General features: G+C 55.6%; 9 protein-coding genes across 9 annotated transcripts; 3 read left to right on the forward strand and 6 right to left on the reverse strand.

The window, feature by feature from the left end:
* Nucleotides 1-465: 465 nt before the first annotated feature.
* KRP23_14927 (Pre-mRNA-splicing factor 38) lies at nt 466-1,071 on the reverse strand (the record flags this gene model as incomplete). The annotated part of the gene is made up of 1 exon (XM_067885807.1): nt 466-1,071. The coding sequence occupies one exon, from the start codon at nt 1,069-1,071 to the stop codon at nt 466-468; it is 606 nt and encodes a 201-aa protein (XP_067737083.1).
* Nucleotides 1,072-1,173: 102 nt separating this feature from the next.
* On the forward strand, nt 1,174-2,115 carry KRP23_14928 (uncharacterized protein; the record flags this gene model as incomplete). Its single annotated transcript, XM_067885808.1, has 5 exons — nt 1,174-1,363; nt 1,426-1,517; nt 1,581-1,651; nt 1,720-1,966; nt 2,038-2,115. 5 exons carry the CDS (start codon nt 1,174-1,176, stop codon nt 2,113-2,115), a joined length of 678 nt encoding a protein of 225 aa, XP_067737084.1.
* Nucleotides 2,116-7,619: 5,504 nt separating this feature from the next.
* Nucleotides 7,620-9,560, reverse strand: KRP23_14929 (uncharacterized protein; the record flags this gene model as incomplete). The annotated part of the gene is made up of 1 exon (XM_067885809.1): nt 7,620-9,560. One exon carries the CDS (start codon nt 9,558-9,560, stop codon nt 7,620-7,622), a length of 1,941 nt encoding a protein of 646 aa, XP_067737085.1.
* Nucleotides 9,561-10,350: 790 nt separating this feature from the next.
* On the forward strand, nt 10,351-11,277 carry KRP23_14930 (UDP-3-O-acyl-N-acetylglucosamine deacetylase; the record flags this gene model as incomplete). The annotated part of the gene is made up of 1 exon (XM_067885810.1): nt 10,351-11,277. The coding sequence occupies one exon, from the start codon at nt 10,351-10,353 to the stop codon at nt 11,275-11,277; it is 927 nt and encodes a 308-aa protein (XP_067737086.1).
* An 83-nt stretch (nt 11,278-11,360) lies between these two features.
* Nucleotides 11,361-11,686, reverse strand: KRP23_14931 (uncharacterized protein; the record flags this gene model as incomplete). The annotated part of the gene is made up of 2 exons (XM_067885811.1): nt 11,361-11,573; nt 11,633-11,686. The coding sequence occupies 2 exons, from the start codon at nt 11,684-11,686 to the stop codon at nt 11,361-11,363; spliced, it is 267 nt and encodes an 88-aa protein (XP_067737087.1).
* Nucleotides 11,687-12,499: 813 nt separating this feature from the next.
* Nucleotides 12,500-13,093, reverse strand: KRP23_14932 (uncharacterized protein; the record flags this gene model as incomplete). The annotated part of the gene is made up of 1 exon (XM_067885812.1): nt 12,500-13,093. One exon carries the CDS (start codon nt 13,091-13,093, stop codon nt 12,500-12,502), a length of 594 nt encoding a protein of 197 aa, XP_067737088.1.
* Nucleotides 13,094-13,405: 312 nt separating this feature from the next.
* KRP23_14933 (NuA4 complex subunit EAF3-like protein) lies at nt 13,406-14,014 on the reverse strand (the record flags this gene model as incomplete). The annotated part of the gene is made up of 1 exon (XM_067885814.1): nt 13,406-14,014. One exon carries the CDS (start codon nt 14,012-14,014, stop codon nt 13,406-13,408), a length of 609 nt encoding a protein of 202 aa, XP_067737089.1.
* Nucleotides 14,015-14,216: 202 nt separating this feature from the next.
* On the forward strand, nt 14,217-15,585 carry KRP23_14934 (E3 SUMO-protein ligase RanBP2; the record flags this gene model as incomplete). Its single annotated transcript, XM_067885815.1, has 6 exons — nt 14,217-14,273; nt 14,347-14,454; nt 14,525-15,010; nt 15,091-15,129; nt 15,201-15,354; nt 15,434-15,585. The coding sequence occupies 6 exons, from the start codon at nt 14,217-14,219 to the stop codon at nt 15,583-15,585; spliced, it is 996 nt and encodes a 331-aa protein (XP_067737090.1).
* A 2,031-nt stretch (nt 15,586-17,616) lies between these two features.
* Nucleotides 17,617-19,461, reverse strand: KRP23_14935 (uncharacterized protein; the record flags this gene model as incomplete). Its single annotated transcript, XM_067885816.1, has 5 exons — nt 17,617-17,854; nt 17,937-18,292; nt 18,359-19,108; nt 19,175-19,371; nt 19,428-19,461. 5 exons carry the CDS (start codon nt 19,459-19,461, stop codon nt 17,617-17,619), a joined length of 1,575 nt encoding a protein of 524 aa, XP_067737091.1.
* Nucleotides 19,462-19,636: the final 175 nt, after the last annotated feature.

Consider the following 19,636-nt stretch of genomic DNA (forward strand, 5'->3'; position numbering starts at 1 on the left):
GTCAGCAGCTGAGTACCATTGACAGCGCAGGATCAGCAAGCAAACGAAGAGATTAACCGGCACCGCGTATCCATTCGTCCACAGGCGGGATGCGCAGCATGATGGGCGTGAGTGCAGCAATGCACTCCCGGATGTCTCGATGGCATTGGGCTTTTTTGGTCACCACGTTTGGTGTCATTAACCTGGCGACTTCCTTGGAGCGCAGCCAGAGCTGCCAAACGACGGCAAGCCCAATTGCACTGGACCTGTACCATCGGAAGCAGTAGCAGAAAGCACTATTGCAGTCAATACACGACGGTGACTGATGCAGTACCGTCCTTCAACGCGGTCTGGATGTTATCGGATTGCAGCTGGGCAAGCTTGCTAAGCGTTCCACCAACTTCACCGCGCGACTACATAGCCGACTCAGAACTGATTAGTCCGAGCATCCTCTCCACTCTTCACCTAAAACTTTAGCACACTTTTTTATTCCTTCTCTTCTTCACTGTCGCTGCTGCTGTCACTGGCCGCGTCCAACTCGTCCTCCAGCGGACTTCTCCGCGGCGGCAGGCCCTCGTTCTTCTCCAGCAGCCCCCGGTCTACAAGCCGCGGCAGAGTCAGGTCGATATAGTACTCCTCGGTCAGCAGCGCGTCTGCAATCTCGTCCACGTGAGTGATCTCCCAGCCAATGACGTTGCGCTTGCGGATCTTGCGGTAGTCGCTCAGCAGCGGCTCCAATAGTGTGTAAACATCCGCGGGTTTGCCCACGAGCCGCAGGTACACAGCGCCCAGTACGGTCACATATTTATAGTCCTCGTTCTCCACAAATTGCTTGACGACCTCAATTTCCGACTGCAATTGCAACATTTTGAGCAGCAGACACAAAAAAGGGGTTGGCTGCTGGTTGCCACCAAACGTGCCGCCGAAGTCCGAGAGCTCCACGGCCTTGTCCACGAGCGTCTCGGCCGTGAGCCCGAAACACTGCTCTTTCCAGTAGATGCTGGCGTAGATGCGGTTGCGCATGATCTTCTCCACTAGCGTCTGCGGGTTCACGCCGTGCACGCTCAGCGCGCCCGGGTCCGTGGCGTTCATTTTTTAGTCTGCTTTTTGGTCTGACACAAAATTGGGAAATGGAACCAAACCTGAGAAATGTTCCCAAACCTCTTTAACCGGATAATTTACCTGTCGAAAGGAATGGCGAGTGCGGCGTTAGACCGGCGCGGGGTCGAGCTGGCTCGGGGAGTGCTGGTGACGGTGCACGACCTGTACGGCGGCTCACTCCCGCTGCGCCCGCTGGAGCTCTACCTGCACGCGGTGCGAGGTTATGATGTGCAGCCCTTTCGCTTCCGGCCGCGGTCGCAGGATCTGGCCTCGTCAGGCAAAGGTATCTGATACCGAGGACTATTTGGAGGATTGTGTGGACCTAATTTATGGTCTTTTGTGTAGAGCTGGCCGATTTTTTGAAGAGGCAGAAGCCGCACACGACGGACGAAGCTGTTAATTTCGTGACGCACGGATATGGCGCCTTGGTGCTGCGGGTGGGCGGCTATTTTCGGTCTTATTTTCGGGGTATGTTTTTCTTATGCTATAGCTGCTAACAGGAAGCATTTCGAACGGTGGATTGGAACTACACCAAGTCGAAAGTGGTGATGCTGGCACCGCCCAATAGAGGGTGAGATGCAGCAATGAGTTTTGTGGCTTCTTAATTTCGTGGTTTCTTAAGTTTTTTTCATACTGCAGGATTTGCTACCACACGTCCATGAAGAAGTATATCGGTGTGGCGGGATATGGTGGCGTGGCAGCTGAAGAGTTGGCAGCTTTTTCTCCTAAAGAACTCGACGAGCGGCTTGGAAAACTGCCGCGGAGATGCTACCCGCTGGTACTTGCTGGAAAGTTGTGTCTCAATCCATTCAATCAGCACAACTACCCAAATGACGGCCTGGTCATGGTAAAAGAGACCGAGCTGCCGGGAGAATTCCGCCATCAGGTGAGGGCTCGATACTGTGTTGGCTGTGAGTTTACGCATAGCTGACATTTTTTTGGTGGGCTTCCGATTAGATTATTGGTGCATCGCACTATTTACTACCGTCACACCCTACCACGATTGGACTTACACAGTCATTTCTGGAGGCGTGAACACTGCAAGTTTGCTATGTTTTGCTCACGTTGTAGTGCATTAAAAATGAACATTCGTGATGCTGATATGAAGGTGCGGTCACCGAGTGTGACTTGTGAGATGAACGCTTATCAACAGGACATTTTCTTTTTACCGGTAGATTCCAAGCCTGAAGAAACTTCGCCATGTGCATCAATTGAGTGTTCATAGCCAAAATACCCAATAATGTAATGAAATGCGTGACGTATCCAACAGGTAGTAATAGTTTGCGTCGATCAGGCCTTGTAAAAGCAAGACCCCGCCTACATCTCGTCAAAACCCCACGAGCGACGGAGGCCCCTTGACAATACAATGTGGTAATTGGGCTGCTATTGTGGTCAATCGACCAACAAATTTGTCATCCGATACTATCGACCTATACTATGTACTACAGTTGTTGTACCATTGAGGTTTGCCGTGATGGTTTCCTGCGTGCGCTGCAGGGAATCGGCCCCTTTGGTGTGCGAGCGAATGGTGGTGCCGCGCGGTGCGGTGCCGCACATTTCGCTGGTCGCCTGGCGTCAACTCGGCCATGTTGATGCCAGCCAACAAGGGGCTAGTCGCGCCGACCTTACCACCACTTACCACCACTTACCACCATGAACACCGTTGCAATCCTTCGCAGAACGAGGATCAACAGTGCAAACGCTGCCGTCCCCGACTCGGTATTTTCCTCAAATGTGGCGCGTCGGGGCAGGCGCGAGTCAATTCCAACCACCCGTTGAATCTCTTCGTGCATCACGACGCTGCCCCGGTGGCCCGCCACCAGTGGTGGGCACACTTCAGTGGAGAGGCTACGACGGCGCGGTGTCGTTGGCTCGCGCGTGACTTGCGTAACGCAAGTTGTGTTGATGGCGAAGCCCGGCGACGTGATTGCGGCCGGCGACAACTTCACTGATGATGTTCAAGTTGCCATTCGAGTCGGTTCTGGTCTCGCTCATTGGCTGTCGACCGCTTGGTGTACCTATTGCCACCGTCGTGCGTGGCATGTTGTTGCTCTTTCAAATCCTGGCGAAGAGCTCCGTGGGACGGCCAAGTTGTTTTACATATGCATCCACGCGATCGGAGCTTACCGCAGAGCACCCAAAGTGCTCAGTCATTCCCGAATTTCCCGTCCGACGCCGATCAACGATGGCGTCGACACCTACGGGAGATACCGATCCGAGTGCCGGCCAGCAGCAGCGCCGACAGTTCGGCTATGAGTCGGGCGCGGCCCTGATGGCAGAAGGACCGCAGGCCCTGCACGATCATGTGGCCACCAAGTTGGAGGCAGCACTCGGACGAGCACTGCCCCAGATGGACGTGCGTTTTAACAACCTGTCGGTCACCGCCGACATTGTGGTGATCGACGACGACCGATCCCAGCACGAGTTGCCAACGCTGCCCAACACCGCCATGAAAGCCTTCGTGGGGCCCAAGAAGCGCGTCGTGCGCAAGGAGATCCTCAAGAACATGAGCGGGACGTTCAGACCCGGTACCATCACGCTGCTGCTGGGTCAACCGGGCTCGGGCAAGTCCGCGCTCATGAAAATGCTGAGCGGGCGGTTCCCGATCCGCAAGAACATCAGGATTGAAGGAGATATCACGTACAACGGAGTGTCCCGGGAGCAAATCGTCAAGACGCTGCCCCAGTTCGTCGCGTACGTGAACCAGCGTGACAAGCACTTCGCGACGCTGACGGTGAAGGAGACGCTCGAGTTCGCCCACAAGTTCTGCGGAGGTGAGCTCTCGCGTCGCGGAGAGGAGTTGCTGTCCAAGGGTTCGGCCAAGGAGAACCAGGAAGCGCTGGCGGCCGCGCAGGCCATGTTCCAGCACTACCCGGAGGTTATCATCCAGCAGCTTGGACTGCAGAACTGCCAAGACACCATCGTGGGCGACGCCATGATCCGTGGCATCTCTGGTGGCGAACGCAAGCGCGTGACGACTGGCGAAATGGAGTTCGGCATGAAGTACGTGACGCTCATGGACGAGATTAGTACCGGTCTGGACAGTGCGGCCACGTACGACATCATCAACACCCAGCGCAGTGTTGCGCAGAAACTCCGCAAGACCGTGGTGATAGCACTGCTGCAGCCTTCGCCAGAGGTGTTTGCGCTGTTCGACGACGTCATGATCCTGAACGAGGGCGAGCTCATGTACCACGGACCCTGCGACCGTGTACAGGGATACTTCGACAGCTTGGGCTTCTCGTGCCCTCCCGGCCGCGACATTGCCGACTACCTGCTTGACTTGGGCACGCACGAGCAGTACCGCTACCAAGTGAAGCACCACTCGACCAAGCAGCCGCGCCTCGCCAACGAGTTTGCAGAGCTGTTCCGTAAGTCGGACATCCATCGTGACATGTTGCATATCCTCGAGGAGCCCCACGCACCGGAGCTACTGAGGAACGTGGAGGCTCACATGGACCCGATGCCCAAGTTCCACCAGTCCTTTTGGGAGAACACCTGGACGTTATTCCAGCGCCAGATCATGATCACCTACCGGAACAAGCCGTTCATGGCGGGCCGAGTGATGATGATCACCATCATGGGACTGCTGTACTGCACCACGTTCTACCAGTTCGACCCGACGCAGGTGTCTGTGGTCATGGGTATCATCTTCGCGGCCATCATGTTCCTGTCCATGGGCCAGTCGTCGCAGATCCCGACGTACCTGGCGGAGCGCGACATCTTTTACAAGCAACGCGGCGCCAACTTCTTCCGAACTGGTGCCTATGTCCTTGCCAACTCGGTGAGCCAGATCCCGCTTGCCATCGGCGAGACAGTCATCTTCGGCTCCCTTGTGTACTGGATTTGTGGCTTCGTATCGGACGCGGTGGCATTCGTCTTGTTCTTGGTGATCCTGTTCCTGTCCAACCTGGCCCTCGGTATGTGGTTCTTCTTCCTGACCGCCGTATCGCCGAACTCCAGCATCGCCACACCCGTCGGTATGGTGTCGATTCTTGTGTTTGTGATCTTCGCCGGCTTCATCGTCACGAAAGCTCAGATCCCCGACTACTTCATCTGGCTGCACTACATCAGCCCCATGAGCTGGAGTTTGCGTGCTCTCGCCATTCTTCAGTACCGGTCGGATGCGCTTGACGTGTGCGTTTACGATGGAGTGGACTACTGCGCCAGCTACGGAGGGCTCACCATGGGCAAGTACTACCTGGACCTTTTCGCGATTCCGACTGGAAAGGAGTGGATCCTCTACGGAATCATCTACACGATCGTGATCTACGTCGTGTTCATGCTCTTGTCATACTTTGCGCTTGAGCACCTTCGCTACGAAGCTCCTGAAAACGTGGACGTATCGGAGAAGGTTATTGACGAGGAGGAAGAGGCTGGCACTTACAAGCTGATCGCCACGCCCAAGAGCGCAGCCGATAGGACTGGCAGCTTTGTTGTAGACGTGAACGCCCGCGAGAAGAACTTCGTCCCCGTGACCGTCGCATTCCAGGACCTACGCTATTCCGTTCCGGATCCGAACAACCCGAAGAGCACTCTTGAACTGTTAAAGGGCATCAGTGGGTTTGCTGTTCCTGGCTCAGTGACGGCTCTCATGGGAGCGTCTGGTGCTGGTAAGACGACTTTGATGGACGTGATCGCTGGACGCAAAACCGGAGGCAAGATCACCGGCAAAATCCTCATGAACGGATACGAGGCCAGCGATTTGGCTATCCGGCGCTGCACGGGCTACTGCGAGCAGATGGACGTGCACTCGGAGGCGGCCACCATTCGTGAGGCCTTGACCTTCAGCTCGTTCCTGCGGCAGGACGCGTCGATCCCAGACTCGAAGAAGTACGACTCGGTCGAAGAATGCATTGAGCTGCTCGGTCTGCAGGACATCGCGGACCAGATCATCCGCGGCAGCTCCGTGGAGCAGATGAAGCGTTTGACGATCGGTGTGGAGCTCGCTGCTCAGCCGAGTGTGATTTTCCTGGATGAGCCCACGAGTGGCCTTGACGCGCGCTCGGCCAAGCTGATCATGGACGGTGTCCGCAAGGTGGCCGACTCTGGCCGTACCATCATCTGTACGATCCACCAGCCGTCGGCTGAAGTGTTCTACCTGTTCGACAGCCTTTTGCTGCTGAAGCGCGGCGGGGAGACAGTATTCTTCGGCGACCTTGGCAAGAACTGCCGCAACTTGGTCGACTACTTTGAGAACGTCCCTGGCGTGGCTTCGCTTCCTGTCGGCTATAACCCTGCCACGTGGATGCTGGAGTGCATTGGTGCCGGTGTGAGCAACTCCATCGCAGACGACATGGATTTCGTGAAGATTTTCAATGACAGTTCGTACCAGCAGCAGCTGGACACGAACCTGGCCAAGGAAGGCATCACTACCCCATCGCCCGACTACCCGGAGATGGTCTTCTCCAACAAACGCGCCGCGAGCTCCATGACGCAGATGAAGTTCGTCGTGGGGCGCTTCATCCAGATGTACTGGCGCACGCCAGCGTACAACCTCACTCGTCTCCTCATCTCCGTCTTCCTGGCGCTGCTGTTCGGCCTGGTGTTCGTGACGGCCGAGTACAACTCGTACTCTGGCCTGAACTCAGGCGTGGGTATGGTCTTCATAGCCGCGCTCTTCAACGCTATGGTGTCGTTCCAGAGTGTACTGCCGCTTGCCTGTGAAGAACGCGCGTCGTTCTACCGTGAGCGCGCTGGTCAGACGTACAATGCCTTCTGGTACTTCGTGGGCTCGACGGTGGCGGAGATTCCGTACTGCTTCGTGAGCTCGCTCGTCTTCACGGTCATCTTCTTCCCCATGGTGGGCTTCACGGGCCTTTTCACAGCCTTCTTGTTCTGGATCAACATGTCGGTGCTCGTCATGATGCAGACGTACTTGGGCCAGTTCTTCGCCTACGCGTTCCCGAGCGAGGAGGTCGCAGCCATCGTGGGTGTGCTCGTGAATTCGGTTTTCTTCTTGTTCATGGGGTTCTCTCCTCCGGCCTACGCGATCCCCGACGGCTACCAGTGGCTCTACAAGATTGTGCCTCCGCGTTACTCGCTGGCGATCCTCGTTTCGCTGGTCTTCGCGGAGTGCGACGAGCTGCCGACTTGGGATGAAGCCACGCAGTCGTACATTAACGTGGGCTCGCAGCTTGGTTGCCAGCCCATGCAGGACTCCCCGGTTACCGTCGGCCACATCACGCTGAAGGAGTACACGGAGGAGTACTTCGGCATGAAGCACGACGAGATCGGGATGAACTTCGGCATCGTCCTTGCGTACGTGGTGCTGTTCCGCATCTTGGGCCTGTTGTCCCTGCGCTTCATCAACCACCAGAAGAGATAAACGAGCGAGTAAATACACATATCAGCAACCGGTAGTTGGCTCAAGCTTGAGGTTCTTGAACAATTATATAGCCCTCTGCTTTAAAGCCTTCAGCTGGTAAGTACAGATCGACAACCTGCTGTGCGCACGGTAGCTGGGAAGCCTGCAGTGTCGATACTTGTGTGCATTTTGTATTGCTTCCTCTTCGTTCAAGGAAAAAAATGGTCTGGCATCACGCCCCTGTCGGAGATGGAGATAACCACGACGTGAGATCGCGCGAACGTGAGCTCGTCGATGAATGCGACGTGCAGAAGCTGTCGAGCAGAGAAATCGACTCCTTTGGCGTGTTTTGTCCGTCCAGAAGGGGCCCCGGGACCCAAGTACTGAGGTCGTCGATGGTAAGCTGCAGTCGCGGTCTTCGGTCGACAGCGGGCTCTTGCTTTTTCTCCTTCCCGTGCAATAAATCCGATACGAACCCAGCAAGCGCTCCACCCGCGCTCTGGTTTGGCTGAACAGCCTCACCGTCTTCAATGTCTTTCGACGCCAAATCGTCCATGATGGGAGGGTCGTAGTCGTCTTCGCCTTCACCGGCAACCTCCGTTGGTTGCTGAGATAGGTCGGACGTCCAGCTGCTACCACTGACATTGGACTCCATCTTGGGCGGGAACGCGCACGTGCTGAACACGCAGTAGCTCACACGACGGACACAAGACACGCACACGCGATGCTTCTCGACGAGACTAATTTTCTTCTCGACGTCCCGGAGATCCGAGCACTTCCGGCACGTGTAGTGGCCGCACAATCTGCAGAAATACTTCTTGCGCAGCAAACCAAACGGGATGTAGCACGTCGCGCAGTACGTTGCCATGGTAGCCTCGTCAGTGGACGTAGGCAATCGAGCTAGCGGGTAGTAACCCAAGCGACGACGCAGCACAACAGTCTCAAGCAAACACACCTTGTTCACCATGGCGCGCAACAGCTGAACGCCAGACCGAGGCATTCTCGTCTGTCCGTGCGGTCCGGACAGGTGGTGGTGGTGCGTCGCGTAGAAAAACAAGCGAGTGAACTTCTCTTCCGAGTCTTCCTGGATGACGTATCCCGCGAAGATCCCTTTGAGCTCGTATTGAGGGTCAATTCCATGCTGAGTTGGCTCGTGACAGCAGTTTTCGTGGCTAGAAGTTGTCGTGGGCGATGACAGCGTCACAGAGCTAAATTCCAAGTCTTCATCCGTCATATCCATCGTCTGCATGACGCGCGTGACCGACTTGGCCTCGATCTTCTCCTCGAGGAAGTCTAAGAACGTCATGTTGCGCTGCTTCCACACCAATCGTTGCTTTTGCATGAGCGACACGGCATTCAGCTTCAACTTGGCGGAGCGCAACGGTGGCATCGTTGAGCCCTCGCTGGCTCGCCGTGTTGCCGGCTCCGACGCTCGTCGGGCTTGGGCTCGTGCGCGTAAGGCTGTACTACCTCCTCCAGCAAATGAAGCGCACTCCATGGTGCGAACGTTGACCCCATAGACGTACTGATCTCCAAAAACCGCCTCCATGCTGCGGTGGAAATCGGCGTCATTGTCCGTCGAGAAGACGCTCATGATCTCTCGCAGACTGCAGGGCAAGTCCATCTTGGCCACGACGCTGTACTGGTCCTTGGCCTTACTAACCGACTCGAACATCTGACAGTCGGGCTTGGAGTGGGGCATGCGCTTCCACCTGCCCATCATCACCTGCCTCTTGGCCATCATCTCGAGCTTCTGCTTCCCCTTCCGCGCGACTGCCGCCAACATATCGTCCGTCAATACGGCCGAGCTGGAAAAGGTCGTGGACGACATCAGCCCTTGCTCCAGCGCCGCCGCCGCGTCACCAGCACACGGCGACACGGACGAGAGCGATTCAAAGCTTTTATTGTGCTCTGCATCGGCTCCAAAGGGCCGTCGCACCTCGTTCTCCCTCCTAAGGTACGTTCCTCCTGGAGCTTCTGCCTGATGCCCTCGAACCTGCACCTGAGAGTGCAAACCCTGCTGCTGCAGGTGCCTCCTCCTAGCATTGGCCTGCTGTCCCTCAGATTTGGACGTCACGAGCTTCGGGGGGAGCGTCACGAACCGCAACGGAGCTGCCCCCTCGTCTTCGCTGTCGGGCACGAACCGCTGCCGCGCGGTCTGGAGCTGCTGCATTTTGCTCAATCTATGGAGTTTAGTAGTTACGGGCGAGGGCGGCCGACGTTTCTTCTGAGCGCGAGTGGGAGTGAGCGCCGCTCGCGGGGCATGCGGCGCTGACTCCATCGCCCGCCGGTTTCCTCGGCGACGGTTCCACCTCGAGGCGGAATTTCTCAAAGTGAGGAAGAGGTGGAAGAGCGGATCCCAAGTGTATCCATTGTAAATATGTTGAAGCGACCTTTCAGCTTCAACGTGCATGACTTGGAGTGGGTATGGGTATGTGGTGTGGTAGACGTGAAATATGAATAGATTTGTAGTTCTACAGAAACCCAAGCAGAAAAGACAAGAGTTCAGATTCGACGTTATCGAGTTGGTCATGTGGAGACTTTTGCGGGGATACTTTGAAGGCTGACACACGGGACCAGTTGTCTGCATAGAGCTCGCGCGAGAGTGGACTGCTTTATCAGAAGACGAACTGGGGACAGGCGGCTCGGACTAGCTGCCACCGTGCTCGCTGCTAATTGCCACCGTGCTCGCTGCTAATTGCCGCGGAGAACGAGCGTTAACAGAAGACGCTGCTTGGCTTGGTCTCCTTGTGAGTCTGAAAACTTCGGACTTCCCTTCAGCTGTGCGCCACTTGGAGCAATGTTCGCAATGTCCAAAGGGGTGACCTGCTCGACAGTCGACTATAATGCAACGCGCGGATCTCTGGTCAGACCTTCTCCGACGTGTCAAACCAGGGTCAACTTATTGCAAGGAAAGCTGCTGCCAGTCGATTGGATAAAATGCAGTCGCCAATCGTCTGAGCATGAGGTGGCAGCGCACGCTCAAGCAGCCGCTGCGCTTCGCGGGCGTGGGGCTCCACTGCGGCGAGAAGGTTTCGATCCGCGTACTGCCGGCACCTGCAAATTCAGGCATCGTCTTCCGCACTAACAGTCAACGCTGTGCAGTCCCAGCGCTCATTGCGAACGTGAATGCTCGCAAAAGTCAATTGTGCACTCAGCTCACGGCCTCCAATGGAGCAAACGTGGCCACTGCTGAGCATCTCATGGCAGCGCTGGTGGCGTCACGGATCACGAATGCTTTCATCGACTTTGAAGAGGACTGCAGCAGCGTGGAGCTGCCGGTTCTGGACGGGAGCAGCGTCGAGTACGTGGACGGGATCCGACGCGTGGGCGTCGAAGAGCAGCAGGACGCAGAGCTCCACTACCTGCGTATCAAGAGACCGGTGCAAGTTTTCAAGCAGGACAAGGCGGCGTGGCTTCTCCCTATACCCGACCAACTCGGCAGCTCGTCAACAGCTTCGCACGCTCCGACGCTGCATATGTCGGTGCAGGTGAACTTCGAGCACAAGCAGCTGGGCTCGACCTTCTGTCGCTTTACATTGAGCTCTGACCCCGACGCTACATTGGACAACTTCTACCAGAACGTTGCAGCGGCCAGAACCTTCACATTTGAAGACGAAATTCAGTGGATGCAAGCGAACGGGCTCGCACGAGGCGGATCTCTTGACAATGCCGTCGTGTTCTCCAAACACGGACACGTCCTGAACGAAGACGGACTGCGCTTCCCGGACGAGTGGGCGCGCCACAAGATGCTGGACTGCATCGGTGACATCGGCTTGGCAGGGCTCCCGTTGCACGGCTACTTTTTCGCGACGAGTCCAGGCCACGCGCTGACCCACGAGCTGCTGCGGGAACTGTTCAAAGACCCCGAAAACTACGAAAAGGTGTAGAGGACAAAGTTGTTAAGGCCAATGGACGACGTGCTATTAGTGTGTTGCTTATTGGGATTGCACTGACGGTGACTGCGGGGCCTCTACTTGTCGTGATACGCGTTGACAGCGTTCGGGCGAAGACCAGAGATGATTTTGCGGTGCGAGCGCCACTCGGAGCGGTCCTTGAGCGCCATCTCCGGGTGCTTGCGGACCTCTCGGTCCCACTTGACGTCGGGACTCGTCGTCAGGTGGCGCACGCCCGTCGACAGACACAAGACGGCGGCCACACCCATAGCGGCCAGCAGAGGGTACGTCTATGAGGAGCGACAGGTGAGCATCAAGGGGTGGTAGTGGATGCAGGAGAGTCACGTACGGAAGGGTCACCGAGCCACACGGATCCTTTCTTCGCAGCGACGCGGGCGACCATGGCGGATGGAGGAGGAGGAGGTTGGGCTTGCGACTTGGCGGCTCGGAGGAAGATTGGATAATGAGGATTCCTGAGGGGCCCCAACGAGACTTCCACGTTTCGCCAACTTCAACATGGCATTTTTGTATGGGAGTTTGTATGCTGTTATACAACGGACCGCCGGGAGAATCCTTGCGCCACAAGCGAGCGAAGACGCCCATACGTTATGGGCCGTAACCACACCAGAGTTCATTGGCCGTCGCGAACACCAGGCCGAACAGCAGTGCCAGGAAGACCGCGATGAGAAGGCGAGTGAGGTTGTGCGCTGGCGTGCGCTAGTAACCCACGACGAACGTCATGGAGCTCGCGGCACGGTGGTTGGAGAAGTCGCACTCGGGCGACGGGGTGGTGATGTTTTCCTTGGCCAAGTTCGTGGCCAGCTGCTACCGGTACTTGCACGAGCTGTCCTTGAAGATGTGTTGAGATTTTGACAGCTTTATTGAGCGAATAACGAGCCGCGTTTAAGCTTGGGTGAGGCAGCGTGTGTGTGGGATGCAGCATAGCCGTCAATATGTGTGGCCACTCGTTCCCATTCTGCATAACGCAGCACTATAATAGCGATTCACGCGCACACTGGCGACCTTGCCATGGTAGGCGATACTCACCATTATCATAGATCTAACCTCAGCAGGCTCGGACGAGGTGCAGAGTAAGGAGAACCCTATACAGTCCAAGCCATTTCAACAGATCGCAACGCATTGTACTCACAGCACATCCATTGCTGTCTCGCTTATCAGTCCACGCAGCCCCAATCTGCTCTTACGACTAGCCGGGCTAGCAGCGCGTGTGCGGTATTACAGGCAAGATCGCGTCAATCTCGTCCTGGGAAACTCCTGCGTTTTGCAGTCGTTTTCGCGCTAGAGCCGTCTCCTCAGCCACCTTCACCCTCGTCAGCTCTTTCAGCACAGCTTCTTCCAGCGCCGCCTTCTCTTCCCGCGCTTCCTTCTTTCTTCTCTCGAGTTCTCGCAGTTGATCTGCTTGCTCCGCCTGGTGCCGGACGACGTTCTTGACATCTTGGCCCAAGCGAACGAGCGCGTCGTCCACCGTGTTCATCCACGCGGCAATGGCATCCAGTCGTTTAGGCCCACAGAACTTGTCAAAGGTGGCTGAAGCACTGGACGCCTCGCTCTTGCTCTGACTGCTGTCCTCGCCCTTCGTCTGCAGCTCTCGGCTGGTCGGTGTGTCTTCCAGCACTCGATCTTGCGTCACCCACTCGTCCGCTCGGTCCAGATCCACCAAATAGTGCACCAAGAGCTTCTTGGAGCGCATTTCTGCGACTTGGTCGTCGCTTTTGGCCTCTTTCACCTCGGCATCCAGCAGCAGCGAGCCGTGTAAGACCAGCACCAAGTCGCCGACCTTGACGTCCATGCTCAACGATTTGTAGATTGGTCTCAAGTCGTCGTCAGCCAATCACAATCCTTGAAGATGGCGATGAGTTCTGCTGCGTTGCTGGTATAGTGGGGGTCACGTATTCGTGCATGCTGCGTCTTGCCGTCGCCACTCTGCCTTCTCTTTATTAGTTCACTATTACAAGGTTGGCGGAAAGCTGGTCGTCGACTTGGCAGCGCGCGAGATCATTCTATAGGCTTCTGGGAAATGCAGTCGGGTAGTTGTCGTTTACGGCGACATTTTCTCTATTGCTGGTTTCGTCAACGCCTCCTTGATGCCAACGCGGCGGGGCTATCTAGCATCAGCAGGCAGGACTGCGTCGATCTCTTTCTGGGAGATGCCTGCATCCTTGAGTCTCTTGCGAGCCATGGCGGTCTCCTCGGCCACCTTGACTCTCTTGAGATCCCTGGCCACTTCCACCTCGAGCTCAGCCTTGTGCACCTCCGACTCTGCCTTCCTCTTCTTGAGCTGCACTGCGCCCACCTCCTGACTAATCTGTTCACGCATGAGGCCCTTCACCTGCTGGTCGAGTCTCGTGAGCGAGTCGTCCAGCGTCTTCATCCAGCCAATCATGGCCACAAGCCGCTCCGAACCGGGGAGCGTGCTGGGTCTCCTGTTGGCCGCTGCGTCCTGCTGCATTGGCCTAGGCGGCTGCACGCCGTTGCCAGTGGAATGGTGCACGAGCAGCTCCTCCTTGGCCTTCTTCTGGCGCTCGCGGTTGGCGGGCGTGTCCTCCAGCACATTCTCCTGCGCGATCCACTCGTCCCAGTTGTCCGACCAGCCCGGGAAGTGCACGAAGTACCTGTTCTCCTCGCCGCTTGGCTCGATCTGGAGCACCTCGGCGTCGAAGATGAGCAGGTCGTAGTACACGAGGACCGTGTCGGCCACCTTGATCACCATCTTGGTCGCAAGTTCAAATGAGCCGTGACGCTGGCTATTAGTTATAGCTCCAAATCTAGAAAATCACTGTGATTGGCTACATTCAATATACCGAATATTAGCCAATCGTAAACGATTCTGAAGCGACCAGTCAAAGCCCAGTGCTGGCTGGGCAATCAGACCGAAGGAGGAGCCCCACCCCAAGCGCAGCGAGGCGTCCCCCATGGCCACCAAGGGCGAGCACGAGAAGCCGGAGACGGTGGATGATGAGCACCAGCCGGTGGGCGCGCATTCTTCGTGAAAATCGGACAACTTTTCAGTGCTCTTAACGCGATTTTCCCGCTTGTCGACAGATTGTCAAGAAGGTGCGGCTGGATGTGGACGCCAAAGTGGCGGAGGACGTCAAGAAGGTGAAAATCGACGAGAACGCCGCCCCGCAGCCGGAGATCGGCGGCCGCGAGGTGCGTCGCCCGCTTATTTGGCGTTGAAATGCTGCAAATTGAGGATTAACGGGTTCAGTTACTGGTCCAGGAGGCTGCAGAGAAGGACTCGTTCGTGTCCACCTCACCTGTTACAGAGGAGCAGGAGGCTGGTGCTGCCACCAAGGAGAAGGAGCAGAAGGTGGCCAAGCCCAACACGGCGGGCAGCGCCTTTGGGGGCTTCAGCGCGTTCAGCGGAAAGAATGCCTTCGCGGCCTTCACGTCCTCCTCAACTGCCAATGGATTCGGTACCAAGGCCTCGTCGTCCTTGACAGACTTCTCGGGTCCTGGAGGTTTTGCTACGAAGGCCTCGGGCGGATTTGGGGAGGTAGCTTCTTCGTCATCGGAGGCAGCGAGCTCGAGCGGCTTTGCGTCCTTTCAGAGCAAGTCCCCCGTGACGTTCGCATCGTTTGCAACAGTGCAGGCGGATTCGGATGGCTTTGGCGCCAAGGCGTCATCGAGCTCGGCGACTGATTTCTCGGACGCTGAAGTGGCGAAGAAGGCGGAGCCGGTGGTGCCGGCGCTGACTGAGGCGGAGGTAGGCAGCATGTGCAGATGCAGCTTGGAGAATTATTTACGAGTGTTCTGACCGGGTTGTTTTGCATTTGGTGTGTGTAGCTTGCGAACGGAGAGGAAGGTGAACAGATTTTGGTCGAGGTGTGTGCATTTCGGTGGATTTCGCCGCTCGCAGAAGAACTAACCCTCTCCATTCTGTTCGGCTATTACAGAAACGCGCTAAGCTGTTCAAGTTGGTCGAGAAGGACTATGCAGAAGTGGGGATCGGCCCGTTGCGGGTGCTGAATACAAAGGACGCAAAGGCTGATGGCGACAAGTCGACTGCGCGTGTGGTGATGCGGCGCGAGTCGTACACGCACGGCCCTGGTACCAAGCTGTTGATGAACGCGAGCTTGAGCTCCTGTCTGGTGTGAGAAGAAGACAGAGAAGACGATGCTGCTGACAGTGTTGGAAGCCAACGAGGACTCGGAAGCGGAGAAGAAGTTCATCCCGGTGACGTACTTGATGCGTTTCGGTTCGCCGGAGGACCTGGACATCGTGATTGTGCGGATTCAGGCGCACATGCATTCGTCGACACCAGCGACGCCGTCCAGTTGAAGCCGAGCCAGTTGGAGCGCAGTTGCGCTGCTTGGGCTGTAGAGCTCAGCTCAAGCCGTGTAGCATATTAGTCCAGCCGACAGGAAGTCACAGCGCTGGGCGTATGCCGGTCGGGTCGGCAGCGCATAAGGAGGAGGAATGCATGCCCCAGTGCAGCAAGGGCATGGCGCACTCCACGCGCACTTATCCGTTAGATAAAAACAAGTTACGGGTGACAGATTCTGCATTGCCTTCATTAATTGCACTTGCCTTGTCCGCCGTCACGATACCGGTACAGCAGTTGCCCTCGACTAAGTTCGGTTTCTGTAAAAAGTGATAGCCAATCCAATTGCGACGATGTGTAATTACCCCTTGCAATGGCTCGCTCCTAAACGGTTGGATGCCCCTGTCGGATCTTCGGCTCAGCCTTGGGATCGATCATTCTCAAATTGTCGACGGTCGGATCTCCAGTTTTTTTCAATACTCAGCGGCGTGTATCCAAAGTGCAGGGCGATGAAGATCACAAGCTCCCTCTTCTGAGAACCATAAACCGTGCGGAAGATAGCTGCATCCGGAATCATTATATGCAAACACCGAGTCCAGCCGAACCAAGATTGAGTACGTGTGTGTATCTATCTACATGTGTATATCTGTATATATGTACCTGGAGTGCGATGATGAAAATAGTGTCTGATTTGGCTTGAACCAACTAGCCGTGAAGAATCGAATATATCACTATCACCCATAAAATGAGCTCTCCACTCATCTGTATCTGTATGTTCGAGAGGAGTGATGACCACATACTTTGGTCCGTGTTCATGATCTGCCTTATGGCAATGAAATAGCTCAAAGTTCTGACCTCTTTTACCAGCTGTATGCATCTGTATCTTGTATAACATATATGTTGCTTCTACATACTCCACGCCGGCAATATTCTGCAGCCTGCTGGGTCGACGGTGAAGGCGTACGTGGCAATCTTCGACTTGCGCTGAAAAGTTCGAGTTGGGGTGTCGCTGTGTGCGCTGGAGCTGTCACTGCCTGGTGGGTGAGCATTTGTAATTGGACCCGGTACTTTTTCACAGAAGCAAAAGTGAAGAGCGAGCTTACTACGGATTCCGCTGCTGTGTGCGCTTCGGACTCTCGTGTTTCTGCCTGATCTGCTTTCGGGTGGTGATGGTGGAAGCGCGGGTGTTTCGAGGCGCCTCGTGCGGCGAAGTCAACATAGCTGCTTATACCTCTACACTGTAGACTTGTGTATTATATGTGGGGTCCCGATGGCAATGAGTTGTTGATGATTAAATCATTCATGCACCACTCGGAATGGGATGGCTGCGAGCTTGCTCAAAGCTTTCTTTGTGTCGATAAACCGAACACCTAAAGAATTTTGATGAAACAACCATTGATGTATATGTATGTGGGACCCTGGATGTCGCTGATGAGGATACTTACTTATCATTACCACCTAAGCTACCCTTTGGTCTTCGGACAAGCGTGTGGACTTCTTACACCTGTGTTTCTGAGGTGACATCCCCAAGCTGTGTTGTATATTGTGTGTTTTCATGTTCTGGATGGAGTGAGAGTGACGATAAACTTGTTTTAGGATTCCCCTTCATGAAAGCCGCCTACATCGGCATATATGATGAGCATCCACATTCCGACTCTCTCCACTACTCATTTGTGCTTGTGTCTTTGACCCGGGACGACGATGATTAAAATATCCAACACAGACCTGTTCTGAAACATCATGTGGATACTCTAACATGCATCACCATATGAGTCTTCCCACTCAGCAGTACATGTATTGCATTGAGCATGTGCGCTCTTCATTTATCGAGGCGATGTATAGTATTCTCAGACCTGTTCTGAAACCACGTGTGGAAACTTTTACATGCATCACCATATGCCTTCGTACGCAGTGTAGTCATCTTAAGTCTAAAGCAACATGAAGAATTGTTCACTCTACTTTCAGTTCTCTACCTTTCCTTCGTAGTTAACACTACATGCAACATGGTGGTTGAGCTCGGCACGTCAAGTAAAATTCTACTTGTCGGTTTAAGCCGCTCCACCTTTGACTGCTGCCGCTGCTACGGTATCGAGGATGATCGTCTTGGCACGCTGGTAATCCAACGGATCAAGTGAGTACAGGTCTTCGCGCGCTCGATCAGTACAACGCCCAAACTCTTCCAAGTCGCTTGACCGCAAAATTGCTCGGCGACCGTGCGCTGCAGCTGCTGCATTTGCGCTGGCGCAAGTGTTTCCTGGGCGAGTGCCAACAGCTCGAAAGCCTGGCCTGCAAAGCGCAGAGATTCGAGACGCAGCGTCTCCACGGGCCAACCGTCCTGACCTGGAAGCACAAAATACATGTCTCCCACCTTCCACATTGGAGCGCGCCACCGGAGATCGTCCCATGGCCTTGCCGGCCAAAGGCAGTAGTTCCATCGAAGAAAGCCGTCAAGCTCGAAGAAGAAAGTGAGGTACCCAACGAGCTCGCCTTCACAAGTGGCGACGATACAAACTGGTTTGGGAATGCTGGGCCACAGCAAACGTACCAGCAGACATGCCCTCCACGGGCACGAGCATCGTTGGCCAAACGACGTGTTAACTCCAGGTCAGCACACGCCAACGGCAAGAGCGGCACGTAATCGGCCACTTGAGGTGGGGTATACGCCGGCGAGAAAAACTCAGGGTGGTTAACTGCTAGCTTGATGCGGAAATTAGGCGCCAACCGCTGCATAAAGCGCAACTGTTCATGGAAGACAGCAACATCCCGTGGCTCATCAGCACATATCCGTACGCGATCTGCAATCTCCAACGCTACACAGTGAGCGTAGAACTGCTCAATGAACGACTCGACCTCGGAAACGCGCCTCAGGTATCGCACACGTTGAGTCGTGCGGTCCTGACACCGGATTCGCCAGCCGTCGATCACAAACGCAGGCGGCTGTGAAGAAACCGTTGGGGGAGACGGCGGTGGCGATGCGGACGTGCTTGGCTGGTCTTGAGTTTGGCCAAGGTTGTTTCCAGTACTACCAGCACTTTGCATTGTTGACGACGATACAGCAGTCGGAGAGGTCAACCCCGACCCAGAAGAAGAGTTTCGACGACGCACTTCTGAAGCGGGCACCGGGTCAGGAGCAGACACAATTGGCGGCGGTCGAAGATGATGCGCGGTGAGCTCAGCAGGAGCGTTAAATCCTGCCACCGGGTCGCGCCACACAGAGAGAAGACCGAACACTTCGATCTCGTGGTCTAAATGGTGATGCGCCGCTAGCTTCAACAGGCGATCAAAGTGTGTAAAGTCTATTGACAAAGGAACACCATGGGCCGGGTCTTCATACACTTCCAACACGGCGTGCTCAAACAAAGCTGATGCATTTTGCTCCTCCATATAGCACTGCTGGCCTGCCCACGGCATCTCCGTGGCCACAACAGACAAGCATTTTTGACCCATTTCCGATAGTGGCGCCATATACCGATCAATGAGCTCAAAGTGCCGGTTACTCCACAGTGCAGCGCGATGTGCACGTGCCACGGCAGTCCAGTGCTGCCATAAATCCAATCGAAAACGCCAATTACTCGGCACAGGAAGCCGTACATCCACAACACGCACCGCAAAACTGCTCGACCACGTCAGTTGTTCATCGCGAAAGCCTGCCTCCTGAGTGAACACGCGCAACGGCAGCTCATACACCCCCGGCTCTAAATCCCCCCCAACGCGGACACGCATGTACACAGCATGCTCCCTCGCAGCTTTGCTGCTAACACCAGTGCGCTCCAACGTCTCCATAACCAAATCTGAGTTCTCGTCTTCCACACAGCCCACCACAAAAGTTTCAATTTTCAACATGTGGGGCGGTACAAACCTCGTATCCACTGCCACCCTTGCTCTCGGTCCATGCCGAATGGCAGCAACCAATTACTCGTGTCTGTCGTCATCAGAAACGGCACATTGGACTTCAATCTCAGCTGAACGCCCGTAACCTCATTTCTGGCGGACGTGAGTCTCACTCCTTCAGGCAGCTCCACGTGAGCTGTAGTCGAGGCCCACGCCACTCGTCTATTGCCGGACGAG

The sequence above is a fragment of the Phytophthora ramorum genome (assembly GCF_020800215.1).
Source record: "Phytophthora ramorum isolate Pr-102 chromosome Unknown Phyram_PR-102_s0023, whole genome shotgun sequence".
NCBI lineage: Eukaryota > Oomycota > Peronosporomycetes > Peronosporales > Peronosporaceae > Phytophthora > Phytophthora ramorum.